The sequence below is a fragment of the Amblyomma americanum genome, chromosome 11 (genome assembly GCF_052857255.1).
Source record: "Amblyomma americanum isolate KBUSLIRL-KWMA chromosome 11, ASM5285725v1, whole genome shotgun sequence".
NCBI classification, from domain to species: domain Eukaryota; kingdom Metazoa; phylum Arthropoda; class Arachnida; order Ixodida; family Ixodidae; genus Amblyomma; species Amblyomma americanum.
In genome coordinates this window covers 72,430,022-72,443,444 of record NC_135507.1, presented here as the reverse complement: position 1 = coordinate 72,443,444, position 13,423 = coordinate 72,430,022, and the positions used below count along the sequence as shown (strand labels likewise).

The window sequence follows — 13,423 nt, the reverse complement described above, 5'->3', positions numbered from 1 at the left end:
AGTATTTCGTCTGCCGCATTTCGCTGAGTAACGTTGACTGGCGCGCTGTTTTGACAAGCTGCACGGCTTTCGCTACCATGACAAAGTCATCGACTCAGCAAGCAAGACGGCCCAGCTTATTGAGGAATTGGACAAAGGGCCGCACCTGCACCATTCAATCGCAGTCACCGGACGGCAAGAAAAACCAGTTTGACCAGCATAGTCAAACGCTTTAAAATAATCTGGCAACAGTGGTACACCCAGCGCATCGTCTGCTTTTTTGGTCCGTCGCATAAGCTTGACTTCATCGGATTGCAGGCCAGTTTTTAGTGGCGCATGAACACGTGATGCGCGGGCCGCGGGCGAACGTACCGTCGTGTGAATCGGCCAATAGTCACGCGTGAACACGTGATGCGTGGGCCGCGGACCCTACGGGCTGTCGTGTAAATCGGCCTTAGTGGTAATGGTACCTTGTAGTTCAATGTAGCAGCGGCAGGACTAAATGACGCTCCCAATGGTCTCGCTGCAACGTCGGATAAGAGGGCTTTCAAATGGCAGAAATAAACAGGAAAGTGCATGGAATAGGCGTTTTTAGAGTATTTTCGCGAGATGGCATTCATTTTACTGGAGGGGTGGGCGCAGGGATAGGCAGGGACCGCGCCGTGGCTTTTTTACGGGGTCCGTCGGAACTCCGGGCTTGTGAATACGTATCAGCAAATCCAATAAGTGAATCCAGCAGCATGGATCCATGGGAACGTAAGAAAGGAAATATACAAATTAAATTTAGCACGTCATTAGTTGCATAAATATCTATAAGGGCAGAGAAAGAGCGAAAGGGTCAGAAATAGATCATCATTTAAAGAAGGTGAAATAGGTGCATGCGCTGTATTTGAGATTCAGCGATCTAGATGACCCACCGTTTATCGGTGTCTAAAACTTGGAGGAGTAGAACAGATAAACGACGGAGTGAAGGGGGTAGGCGTTGGCAAGTTGATGTATCGCAATACGATTTGGTGAGGAATAAAATAAAACTGCAATGAACGTATGTGGGTATCGGGAGCAATTTCCGGGTGAAGTCCATTGGCGCGGTATCTAATCCATGGACGTCGGACGATTGCAGGCAAGAACAAAATAAGGATCTTGTGAAATGTCTCAATGAAGACGTAAAACCGTTGAGATACGATGCCAAGATGATTCTCTCAGGAAAGAAGAAATGGCAACATCAAGTTTCTGGACGGATGCACAAATAGTAACGGGACCTTAATATACTATAACTCTGTGTTGAAGTTATTGCAAAAAGAAAACGTAAATGTGAAGGAAAAAATCACAAGGGATTGCGGAGAGTTCGGGCACTGGGACGCCAGCATCGTCCGGCGGCGAAGGCGGTGATCGAAGGCTGTAACGCTCAAGTTCAGTAGGGGCTGCACTACTCGGGTGTCCTTAGTGGAATGTTGTAACGCATCACACACACACACACACAGCTAATGTGTCTTACTGTGGTGGACCACTAAGTACTCCACAGATATGGCTTGGGCTGTTTCACCTTTTAGCCTGGACACGCGGTCTGTCCTGTGTAAAAAGTTAAGAATGTAATGGCTGAGGCCACCTCGAACTTTTTAACGGATCATAGGCAATTAACTGGGCCTTTTGCTTTTCGTTTGTGCTAAAGAGTGGCCAGTACATCATGACTTCAGCCCATGAAATTGTGTTCATCAAAAATGTGAAAGGGACGAGAATATATAGCGAAGATCTATGCGTGGACCCCCGTCCTTTTGCCCAGTTTGGATTGTTGGAAGAAATAGCAGTGCCCCATTTGAAACGTGGTGGTAGCATGTCCACCATTCTAGGCCTCTTTTGCTTGTTTTTTTAAAGGCGTAGGTCTGCATATTCGCCATTTTCTTCAAAGTACAATCCCCAATCCTGCTGTTCCAAGCTGATGTCGTCTCCCATGCTTTTGAGCCGCCAATCTTCCAATCCCGTTTTGCTAACTTGTAGCGCAGATCCGTTCACCTGACCATTCTTGCCTCTAAACCCTGAAACCTCTGGGAGAGTGACCGCGTTCAAATCACATCTTTATTTTCCATCAGGTGCCACAGATGGAGGGGCTACGGAAAAAAAGATGCCACTTGGCGGCTTGACGAGTCCGCAGCCCCATATATTGTCACGTTGGCGTTGGCGTAGAGTCGGCAACTGCGTTAAGCGACCGAGAGTCAGTAGCGGCGTAGCCCTGGATGAGAGCGCTTCCTCAAAACTTCGTTCTCTTCTTGATCGGCGCGTTCGTCTTCCCGATCGGTGGCGTGATTAGCCCCCTCCTCCGAAAGCATCGACCCGATGCTGAAAAGAAAGCAGGGGGTCCCGAGAAGAGCTAGGGTGGTGTCCTTGCGTTTTAGGGCTTCAAACAAACCACGTGGACCACTTCAGGGCGGTGGTGGCGACGGGATTGTTGAGTCTCATGAGGGACGACTTAATTCATAATTAAGGGCTCCAAGGCGTCGCACAACTCGGTAAGGACCTAAGTAGCGGCGCAAGAGCTTTTCACTCAGTCCGCGCGTCACCTGGGTGGTATTCCATATGCCGCCTCCGTAGGTTGTAGCGTTGTGCGTCCTGGCCTAGTTGGTCCTGAATTCGAACCCGTGCCAGTTGGCGGGCAGCTTCGGCGCGTTGCAAGAAAGACGCAACATCGTCATTTGGATGATCGTTGACGTGAGGGAGCATGGCATCGAGTGTTGTCTTGAACTGACGTCCATAAACTAGACCAACTGATATCATATTGGTTGTTTCCTGCACGGCTGTATTGTATGCGAACGTGACGTAGGGTAGGACGTCGTTCCAGGTTTTATGTTCCACGTACATTGAAAGCATGTCCGCAAGCGTCTTGTTTAGACTTTCCGTCAGTCCGTTAGTTTGGGGATGATGAGAAGTCGTTCGACGGTGGCTGGTGTGACTGAAAATTAGAATATGGTGCAGGAGCTCAGAGGTAAAGGCAGCCCCTCTGTCCGTAATTAAAACTTGTGGAGCACCATGACGTAAGACGATATGAGTAACAAAGAACTGGGATACTTCTTTGCGGTGCTACTTTGAAGAGATGCTGTCTCCGCATAACGTCTGAGATAATCAGTGGCTACTATTATCCACCTCTTTCCAGAGTCTGATGTAGGAAAGGGCCCGAGCAAGTCCATGCCGACTTGTTGAAACACTTGCGAAGGTGACTCAATTGACTTGAGGAATCCGGCTGGCTTCACGGCCGGAACTTTGCGGCGCTGGCAATCCCGGCAAGTGCGGACGTAATGCGCAACGTAAGGGCCCAGGCGAGGCCAGTAGTACTTGTCTTGAATCCTAGCTTGTGTTCTAGTAACACCAAAATGGCCGGAAGCTGGTTCGTCATGGCAGGCGCGAAGAATTTCGTCGCGTCGGTTCACAGGGACGACCAGCAAGTATTGCCTACTGTTCGCCGCGAAATTCTTCTTGAAGAGAACACCGTTTAGTATGCAGAGAGACGAAAAAGCTCGCCTGAAGGCTTTAGGAACTCTCCTGCTGGTACCTTCAAGATTACGAATGATGTCGTGGAGGTCGGGGTCGGCGCGTTGATGCTCGGCGAAATCGTTGGCATGTATTGCATTCAAGAAGACTTCATCGTCATCAGCACCGTTGTCCGGAGCTGCTTGCATGGGAGCACGATAAGCAGTCGGCGTCTGCGTGTCTGTGACCGGATTTGTAAATGACGGTGATATCGAACTCTTGGAGTCGAAGGCTCCACCGTGCGAGGCGCCCGGAGGGATCCTTGAGGTTGGTAGGGCAGCATAGTGCGTGATGATAGGTCACTACTTCGAAAGAGCGGCCATAAAGGTATCGTCTGAACTTCGAAACTGCCCACACGATGGCAAGGCATTCTTTTTCAGGGGCAGAGTAGTTGGCTTCTGTCTTCGATAGTGCGCGGCTCGCATATATAGGCGATGACACATGGTTTAAAAGCACGTCTTCTTGGGCGAGTTGGTCAGAATTCATCTTTGGTACTAGGCGCGAACACACACAGAACACAAGGAAGGAAACGGAACAAAGCGCCACTTACAACTGCTTTATTCGGAGGCACCTCACACTCTTTTTAATACGCAAGGAACACAATCAAATAAGGATCGATAAGCACGTGCACTCCAATGGGCAGAACCAAATGGCCGGGCTGTCTTCAGCTGGAATCCCTGATTTGGTTGTGATGGCAGCCGCCGAAAGCCTACTGCAAAAAATGAAGGCTGTGGCGGTTAGAGCTGGGGAAGATCCCCCTCGAGAAGAGGTGGTGAGACCGGTAGTGGTGCCCTATGTACATAAGATGGCCCACAATTTAAAGAAGGTCGCAAGCAGGCATGGGGTGCCCCTTGTGTTTTCAGTCCCCCAAAAGCTCGGAAGCCTGTGCTCGCGTATCGAAAGAGTACGTGAAGCATGGGTGACCGTTTTTGAAGTGCGCCGTAGGGATGGTGTATGAAATTCCCCTCTCATGCGGTTACTCATACGTAGGGCAAACCGGACGCTGCGTCAATGACCGCATTAGGGAACATGAGAGAAATCTAGAGCAAAATAAAGAAGGGCCAAACATGCCAAAGCATATTAGGTCCTGCCCATCACGCTCCTGTGAGGCATATTTTTTAGGGGCGAGGATTCCAGCTGCCAGTAAAGATACCAAAGCTCGGAAATTAATTGAAGTTTTTTTTATCGGAGAGAAAGGAAACATGTGCGTCAGTGATCCATCCCTATCTTTATATAAGGCGGAAAAGAAAGTTTTAACCAGTGCACGTGCTTATCGATCCTGATTTGATTGTGTTCCTTGCGTATAAAAAAGTGTGTGTGATGTTCCTCCGAATAATGCAGTTGAAAGTGGTGCTTTGTACCGTTTCCTTCCTTGTGTTCTGTGTGTGTTTGCGCCTAGTACCAAAGATGACACGTGGTTGGTCCCGCCGAACTTGAACTAGGAGAGCGCCCAAACCCACGTTGCTTGCATCGGTGTGGACCCTGGTGTCTGCAAGTTCATCAAAGTGCGCCAGCACAGGGGGTGACTGCAGGCGGCGTTGAAGTTCTTGAAACGCCGTCTGCTGTTGTCGTTCCCACCTGAACGGCATATGCGCCTTTGTCAGATCAGTAAGGGTTGATGCAATGTTAGAGAAATTCTCCACGAAGCGGCGGTAATACGCGCATAGTCCGAGCAATCGACGAACTTCCTTCTGATCACGCGGCGGTGGAAAATTGGCAATGGCGGATGTTTTCTCGGGAACCTGAAGGACTCCCTCGTAGTTCACGACATGGCCTAAAAACTTTTGACTCTTCGTATGCAAAATGGCATTTTTCGGCTTTTAGAGTAAGGCCTAATGACGTTATGGCCTGCAATACTTCCTCAAGGCGACGCAGCTGCTGCTCGAAAGACGGGGCAAAAACGATGACGTCGTCCAGGTAGACCACAAAAGCTTGCCACTTCAAAGCCGCATGAACGGTATCCATGAGTCTTTGGAATGTCGCGGGTGCCGAACAAAGACCAAATGGCATCAACTGGAACTCGTACAGGCCGTCTGGAGCGATAAATGTCGTTTTTTCGCAGTCCCTCTCGTCTACCTCAATTTGACAATATCCAGCGTTCAGGTCTATGGAGGAGAAATATCTGGTGTTGCATAAGCGATGCAAGGCATCGTTAAGGCATCGTCAATCCTTTTAGGTGATGGTGTTTAACCGACGGTAGTCAACACATAATCGTAAGGTGCCGTCCTTCTCCTTCACAAGCACGACAGGTGACGCCCACGGGCTCCTAGAATGTCGAATAACGTCGTTGGCGAGCATTTATTTCACTTGTGTGCTGATAGCCTCAGGTTCTTTAGTGGACACTCGATAAGGTAACTGCCGGAGTGGTGGAAAATTGTCATCAGTAATTATGCGATGTTTCGCAAGCTGCGTTCGCCCGACGCGTGACGACGACGCGAAGGCACCACGGTAGCGATCGAGCAGTTCGCGCACTTTGTCGCGCTGCTCGAACGGCAGGGTTGGGTTAATGTCGTACTGAACACCAGGAGGTATATCAGGCTCAGTCGTTGAAGCAGTCGTTAAACTGTGCATACACATATATAGTTTCACTAAGAGCGTCAATATATGCCGCAGTCGTCCCCGTGTTAAGGTGCTGGTGTTCGTTGCTGAAATTTGTAAGAATGTTCAACTTGCTATCTTCGAGGAAGACAACCGCCCTGGCGACGGAAAGTCCTCTGTCCAGAAGCAACAATTGTTTGCTTTCCACGACACCCTCAATTTGCCGTATGTTCTTTGAGCCGACGGTTACCATTACACTAGAACGTGGAGGCACGGTCACGTGTTCGTCTAGAATGTGCAGCGCCGCTGGGAGAACACTATCGACGGATATGGTCTTCTCGGACGAGAACGTGACGGACTGCGATTGCAGATCAATGACGGCACCGTTTTCAGTGACAAAGTTCATGACGAGTATGACGTCCCGAGATCACTCGGCTAGCACTACGAACGTTGCCAGTAATGTTTGGCCTTGCACGGTTACCCGCGACGTGCATGTTCCCGTTGGCGTGATCAAATGGCCCCCTGCAGTACGCATCTGTGGGCCGTCCCAAGCGGTTGTGACCTTTTTCAGTGCCGCCGCAAATTTTCCCCTGAGCACAGAATAATCGGCGCCAGTATCCACCAGCGCGGTTACATCGGCGCCATCGACGGAAATCTCTAAGTCGGCTGTTGCTAGCGTCTTACTTTGGGGATGTCGAGGCATTCGGTCTCGTCTGCAGTGCGTCGAAGGAGTCCGGCATTGAGGAACGGTGTCGTGGCCACGGAGGGGTACGTGAGGACATCGGCTTGTATTGAGGCACTTTGTCTAATGTGTCGTCGGTACGGCTAGGACATTCGGCGTTGTGTGTGAACTGGAACTGTCTTGTGGCGATGGAGGATCTTGCACATTTTGTCGTTGAGCAGCCGCAACCTAAAGAAGCGGCAGCATCTAGTTTCCTCTACGGGAACTCCGAGACTGGTCTCGTTCTGGAGAACTGTAGCGACGAGGAGATGGTGATCGAGAGAAGCGACGCTGTGCTGAGCCCGCTTGCGTGATGTAGTCCGCGATTTCCTGCGGTCGTTCTCCACATGTCGGGCGAGGACAACCGACGGGAATCTTCGAAGACCCATCTCCTTGTATGAGCACCGGTGCCAAACATGCCGAGCCTCACCGCAATGGTAACACATCGGCTCATTGCCTGGTGCTCTCCAGATATCCGTTCTGCGTCGTCCTAGGCGCTGTGGAGAATTCAGCTGGAGAGGTTGACTCCGCATAGCGGCGGAGGCAGGTGAATGGTAACATGGGTTCAGCTGGGACGGAATAAAACGACGGGTGACTGCGGCGTAGCTGAGATCAGGGTGCTGCGGCTGTACCGGGTCTGGGAGAGGTAGTGGTGTGGTCGTGCTTAAAGCTTGTTGCACCTCCTCGCGAACAACATCAGCAAGTGTGACAACCTGAGGCTGTACCTCAGCCGGAAAGAGCTTCGCCAGTTCTTCGCGCACAAAGGATCGAATTATCTCACGTAGAGATTCTGCAGAGTTCATCGTGCCTCCCTCCACAGTGGCCGTGTGCATCGATGCTGTTGGGCGGTCGTACTGTCGGGCCCTCATGTCAAGAGACTTCTCGATGGAGCTCGCCTCCTTTGTGAAGTCAGTTACAGTCACTGGAGGACTTCGAACCAGGCCGGAAAACAGCTGCTCCTTAACCCCTTTCATCAGGAAGCTTACTTTCCTCTAATCCGACATGCTTGCTTCCACACGTCCGAAGAGTCGCTTCATTTCTTCGACGTACAACGTGACACTCTCGTTGGGGAGTTGATGTCGGGGACGCAAAATCAGGTCAGCCTTCTCCTTATGTAATGTGCTGTCCTTGCACACTCGGAGAAATTCGGATTTGAACGTATCCCACGTTCGAAGGCCAGATTCGTTGTTGATAAACCAGGTCCTCGCGTAGTCTTCGAGGGCGAAATAAACAAGACGCATCTTGCAGTCAGCGCCCCAGCCATTGTAGATGGCCACCCGATCGTACTTATCCAGCCAGTCTTCGGCGTCCTCGTGAGGTTGGCCGTGGAAATGCGGTGGCTCACGCTGGTGGTGGAGCAGGACCGGCGGAACTGTAGCTGGGTTGGCATTCATTGTGGGAGCCCTTCGGGATGGATTAGAAGGGAGTAGTCCAAATTCGGGAGATAGGCCTTGCAATCGGCGACTGCTCTGGTGGACTGGCGTGTCTACCTTAGGTATTTCTCCGGGACATGAACTGCGGCTTGAAGGGGGCGTACGGTACATGAACAACGCACCCATCACCTCCACCAGATGTCACGTTGGCGTTGGCGTAGAGTCAGCAACGGCGTTAAGCGACCGAGAGTCAGTAGCGGCGTAGCCCTGGACGAAAGCGCTTCCTCAACACTTCGTTCCCTTCTTGATCGGCGCGTTCGTCTTCCCGAGCGCTGGCGTCAATATAAGGCTGCGTCTAGACAGCCCCAGAAAATCCGGGAGATACCGCCGCATTCTTGTATAAGGAATTCAATTCTTTCTATTCATGTACCACACATTGCTCATGTGTCATCTTGTGGGCTAGATTTCCTTTTTGTATATTCGTGTTCTAAGACACCATGATCTGGGTTATTCAGCATGGCGGAACAAAATACCGAGAAACATATAATAAAGTAAAAAGAGAACACTTGAGGGTGTGTTCAGAGAAAGCATGAAAGAAAGAGCGTGGGAGGAGGGGTGGAAAGGAATGCCAAAGATGTGTTTCCGAGAATTGGCGGCAAGAGGAGTAGGGCACAAGTTCAAGTTAAATTTAACATAGGGAAAACAAATTGAATAAATATTCCCATAAATGAAGGCATCGACGCACTCAGCAACGCTTTAACTCAAAATTCACACCCACATCCTCTTATTCTCCTTTTATTCCCGACAGCCGCAACTCAGGTGCTTCAGGTTTCGATGGCAGATGCCGCGGCTAGCAACATCTTTTCTTTATATTGTTATGATAATAATAAAAAGTCCCTAACAACTACATGAAACTGATCTGTATCTGATCCTGTTCTTGCCATCCACGTTGCATCCTGCACATGTGCTGCGAAAGTGAACAAAGGTGTAGAAAACTTCAGGGTGCATGCCAACGTTCCGACAAGAGGACATGGCTTCGTCTGGGCAAAGCGTTCATCATTGACGGGACCATTGACGCGCGTTGGTGAGCGCATCGATCCCTTCATTAATGAGAATATGTATTCAATTTGTTTGCCACCCGTTCGTCGATGAGTTCAGTGAGTACACTCAGTGAACTCATGAACCAGCGAGTGGCAAACAGAGCTCGAAAACAGTATATCCAACACTTCCTCCACGGTCATACTGCCAGCTCACCGACAATCGCCCCAAGAAGCTTACTGGGCTTTTGTATAGTTGGAAGCCATTATGGCGCTAGGTCAATAAAGCACAGACTAATGTCAAAAACTCCTGTATTTCACTTACATACGACCAATTGTTGAACATTAATGCCCTGTACGGGCCCCCCAGTTTGCTCACTTATGTGACGTGCTCGAGCGGGTCCAGAATAATGCTGCGTGATTTCTGTCCAATAATTAAAGCTTCTCAACTAGTGCTACGTCTCTTAGAAACCACCTTGGTTGGGGATCTTTAGCTAACCGTGGGGAACATTTGAGGTTTCAAATCATTCATCGCATCTAAATTGGAATGCTGAGCATTGACAAAGACCGGTACGTGCTTCGACCTTACTTTTTTTCTAGACGACTTGATCATCAGTGGAAGATCCCAGTGATTAAATGTAGCAAAGATATTTACAAAACCTCGCTTTTTCCATGGACGATCAATGCGTAGAACAGGTTGGCAGCCGGCGTCACTGAATGCTGCACGGAAGATCAATTCCGTGCATTCTTATCTGATGTGTGACTGTGATGTGCGTCTTTGACTTCATTAGTGTCATTGCATTTGTGGAGCGCGGTTGTCCTCCTTCAGTGCATGCATTTCCTTATTCATTATTAGCTGTGTCATTGTATTGTTGTTATCCTGTGGTACTTTCGGCCAAACCAGTTGAAGTTATTCTGTTTCCCACCTTGCAAAAATGCCTTCGGGCGCTGCAGTTCTCTGAAATAAATAAATAAATATAACCCCAGATATAGCAACACTCAAATTCATCGGGCGACAGCAAGGCGTGCCTCAAAAGATGTCCCCACCATAAATAAGTATTCGGTGTTCTCCACATTTGCTGAGCACACCGATATAAAGAATTGAAGCTTCCGTAACTAACGCTGTTAAGTCCACCACTGAGACGGTGTTGGAGGTCTACTTTCTGCTTTTGTCTTTCGGTATTTCGTTCCGCCATGCTTACTAATCTCTTATCTGAGTTTTTCAGGTCAACGCAGCCAGTCATACCTAATGTCCTTATAAAAGCTTATCTAGGGGCTTTAGTCATACCAAGCTACCTGTCCCAATTGGACGCACAGCCTTTCGTGGCCACGCTCGCTATCTTCTCCACGCTCCACACTCCCGGATTCCTTTCTGCTGAGCTGGTCTTTTATTTTGATTGTGTTGGAAATGCCGTTTGTTTAAAGACACACTCTTGGCCTGGCATGACCTCAGTTTAAACGTTGTTATACTCGCATGTAAGGATATGACTTCTGTCCGTCTGAGGTATTAAGCACCGATTTGGGAACGGACAAACCAGAACGAAAGGAAGAAGGTCGCTTTGAGCCCTAACCACAGGAACAAACTTGTGCACTGTAGATGGAATATAATTTATCGGATTCCGCTGACCTGCGGTAAAGTGTATGTCGGGCAAACGGGCCGTAGTATCAACTTTATATAACTCCATCATACACATCCCTTAGCTGATTCACGGGGCCAGCATCTGCCTAAGCATTGTAAGACTTGCAAGCATGATGACCAAGATTGCACTCCGCTTTTCGGCAGGACTAAGGTTATCGGACGCTCGAGGGAAAATAAAGAACGCGAAATCGTCAAAGCCTTGGAAATCGCGAGACAAGGGCCTGACAAATGTGTTAGTGGGGCGTCCATTCACATGTACCGCAAGGCGTTGGAGTTTCTCGGGTTGACGAGATCATTACGGTTTTTCCCTCCGTGTGTGTTGGTGCGCATGCGCTTTGTTGTTGAAGGAAGGAGGCGTTCGTGGAATAAACCAGTTGTTAGTCTGCGCTATCGTCCCGTGTTCTTCTTCTCGCTTATCCCGTCCTTTTTGCGCAGTTATTTCTTGTTCTTATAATGTTTTTCCAGCTATAGCTCCTTATAGCACTCTTATTGAGTAATAACTTCGCAGCAAACGGATTTCAGCGTACCCTTGATCCTGATCAGTGGCCGGAGCCCTTGGTGCGCAATGCAACAGCACACGCTAAGGGGGCGCTGCAAGCAGCCGTCTCGAACTGACGCACGTTCGCATCGCTTCGACTTTTCGAAGCTTTTTGGCCCAGACGTTTTTGGGCTAGGCTCCCAAAAATGGATGGGCCAGTGCAAACGTGTTCCTTGTCACCTGTGGACAACAGTTTCAACGCTTCCATGTCGAAGACTACCACAGGAAACATCCGAATACCTCCGATACGCCCACCGCCGATGCCGCCAACATGGCTCCCGGGGAGCCGCAGCAAGCCGCTGAGGCAACATCGCTTCGTAGCGGCACAGATAACGCGGCGCAATCTGTCGCTGTGCTTGACGCCGACGCAAGCAGGACGGACGACGAATCCAGCCAAGTGGTTGCGGCGATACCTGTCTCCAATCCCTTCTCTGTTCTTTCCACGGAAAACATGCCTGGAAATAACCATTCTCAGGTAGGATCTTGCACTTTTCCATTTTCGAAATTTGCCAAGCAGCCTGGGATTGGGTTAGGCACTTCTCGGATAACTCAAGAAAACGCTCGCTTGGTGCACAAACGACACGGCGTAAAATTTGGACGCTCGCAGACAGCAATAAATGGTTGCTACGCGGATACGCATTTTCAATCGCGGGGCCCTTCCTCGGCCCCCATGGTCACCACATTCGGCAGAACCGATCACTCGGCTGATAATGACCACTCTGAAGAGGATGACTGGCAGCCTGTTAGGCGAAAGAACAAAGTTACAGCTGCCGATCCAACCTGTGTTAAACATACTGTGATAATGAAGCTAACTTCACCTGGACAACTAGGCTCACTCCCCGCACACTGGCTGCACAGAGCCATTGCCGATGAGCTTCAAAAAATCCATTTTCACTCAGGCTTTCAAGTACGGCCTCTTGAAAGAAGCAATCAGTTTGCGGTCGATGTATTGCATACGCATGCCAGGGACCATCTTCTCGGACTGCAGTCTGTCTTAATTTCTGGAAAGCCTACATCTATACAAGCCTATGAAACCATTCGCTCCGGCCAGATCCGTGGGGTCATATATCGGGCCAACGGGCTAACAAGCGAACAGCTCATGGCCAACCTCACGTGCTACTCGTGCAAGGTAATCAGTGCCAGACCAATGGGCAAGAACGGAGCAGCTCTCATAACATTTGAGGGCTCCAGCCTTCCCCGCAAAATCTATCTAAACAACATACTCCTGCCGGTCATACCTTATCACCCGAAATCTGTCATATGTGAGACCTGTCATAAAATCGGACATAGGACAAATTCGTGTCCACTAGTCGACCAACGTCGATGCTCGTTCTGCGGTCGCCCCGCACATGGCAACCTCGAGGTATGCCCGACAGAACCACTATGCCGTAATTGCGGAGGTCAACACGTAGCTACAGACCCGAAGTGCCCTGTTCGGCGACAGGCTACCAAAACCCTGAGGAACGGCATTGTCCGCCGAATCCGAGTATCGCGACGAAAGGAGCGCAAGCAACAAGCCGAGCTTCTACATGCAACGAAACGTTTTCGACGGCTGCGCACAAGAGCTGCCAGCGCACAGCGATCACCCTCGGAGCAAATTGTGCTTGTTAAGGAGGACTTCCCTCCAATACAAAGTCAGCCGTTACCAAAGGAACGAGGCAGTGAACATAAAACTAGAGGGAAAAATGCGCACGGCCGCTCTACACAAACTGAGAGCACTAGTCTAAGGAATGCCACACCTCCATCCCTAACGAGATCTCTTGAGCATTCCGCGACGGCGCCAAAGCAAGCACACATACACCGTGCTTATGCTGAAACTCTCCGTGCTACACAGCGCGGTGCAGAAACGCATCTGGCGCAAGATCGCTCACGCACGGTGCACTTAGATGAAGACCAACTCAAGCACATTATCGAAATGGTCACTGCTGAGGTAATCAAGCGCATGCTTCCACTCTTAGGACTGTCGCAGGCTTCTCCGAATCAAGAGCCCGGAATTGGGCACACATCATCTTCTCTTCGGCGCACCTTCCAGTTTCAAAATGGCGGGCACTAGCGCGAAACCTCATGACATTTTTGCTT

At 49.9% G+C, this 13,423-nt stretch overlaps 1 protein-coding gene across 1 annotated transcript in view; it reads right to left on the bottom strand.

The window, feature by feature from the left end:
- The window catches only part of LOC144109695 (serine/threonine-protein kinase PLK1-like), a 29,291-nt gene extending 21,140 nt beyond the window's left edge, over positions 1-8,151 (bottom strand). The window contains exons 1-2 of the mRNA XM_077642495.1: positions 7,925-8,151; positions 4,959-5,076 (exon numbers count right to left, since the gene is read on the bottom strand). Of these exons, the coding sequence (XP_077498621.1) occupies positions 4,959-5,076; positions 7,925-8,151 (345 nt within the window). The remainder of the gene's footprint in view (positions 1-4,958; positions 5,077-7,924) is intronic.
- Positions 8,152-13,423: the final 5,272 nt, after the last annotated feature.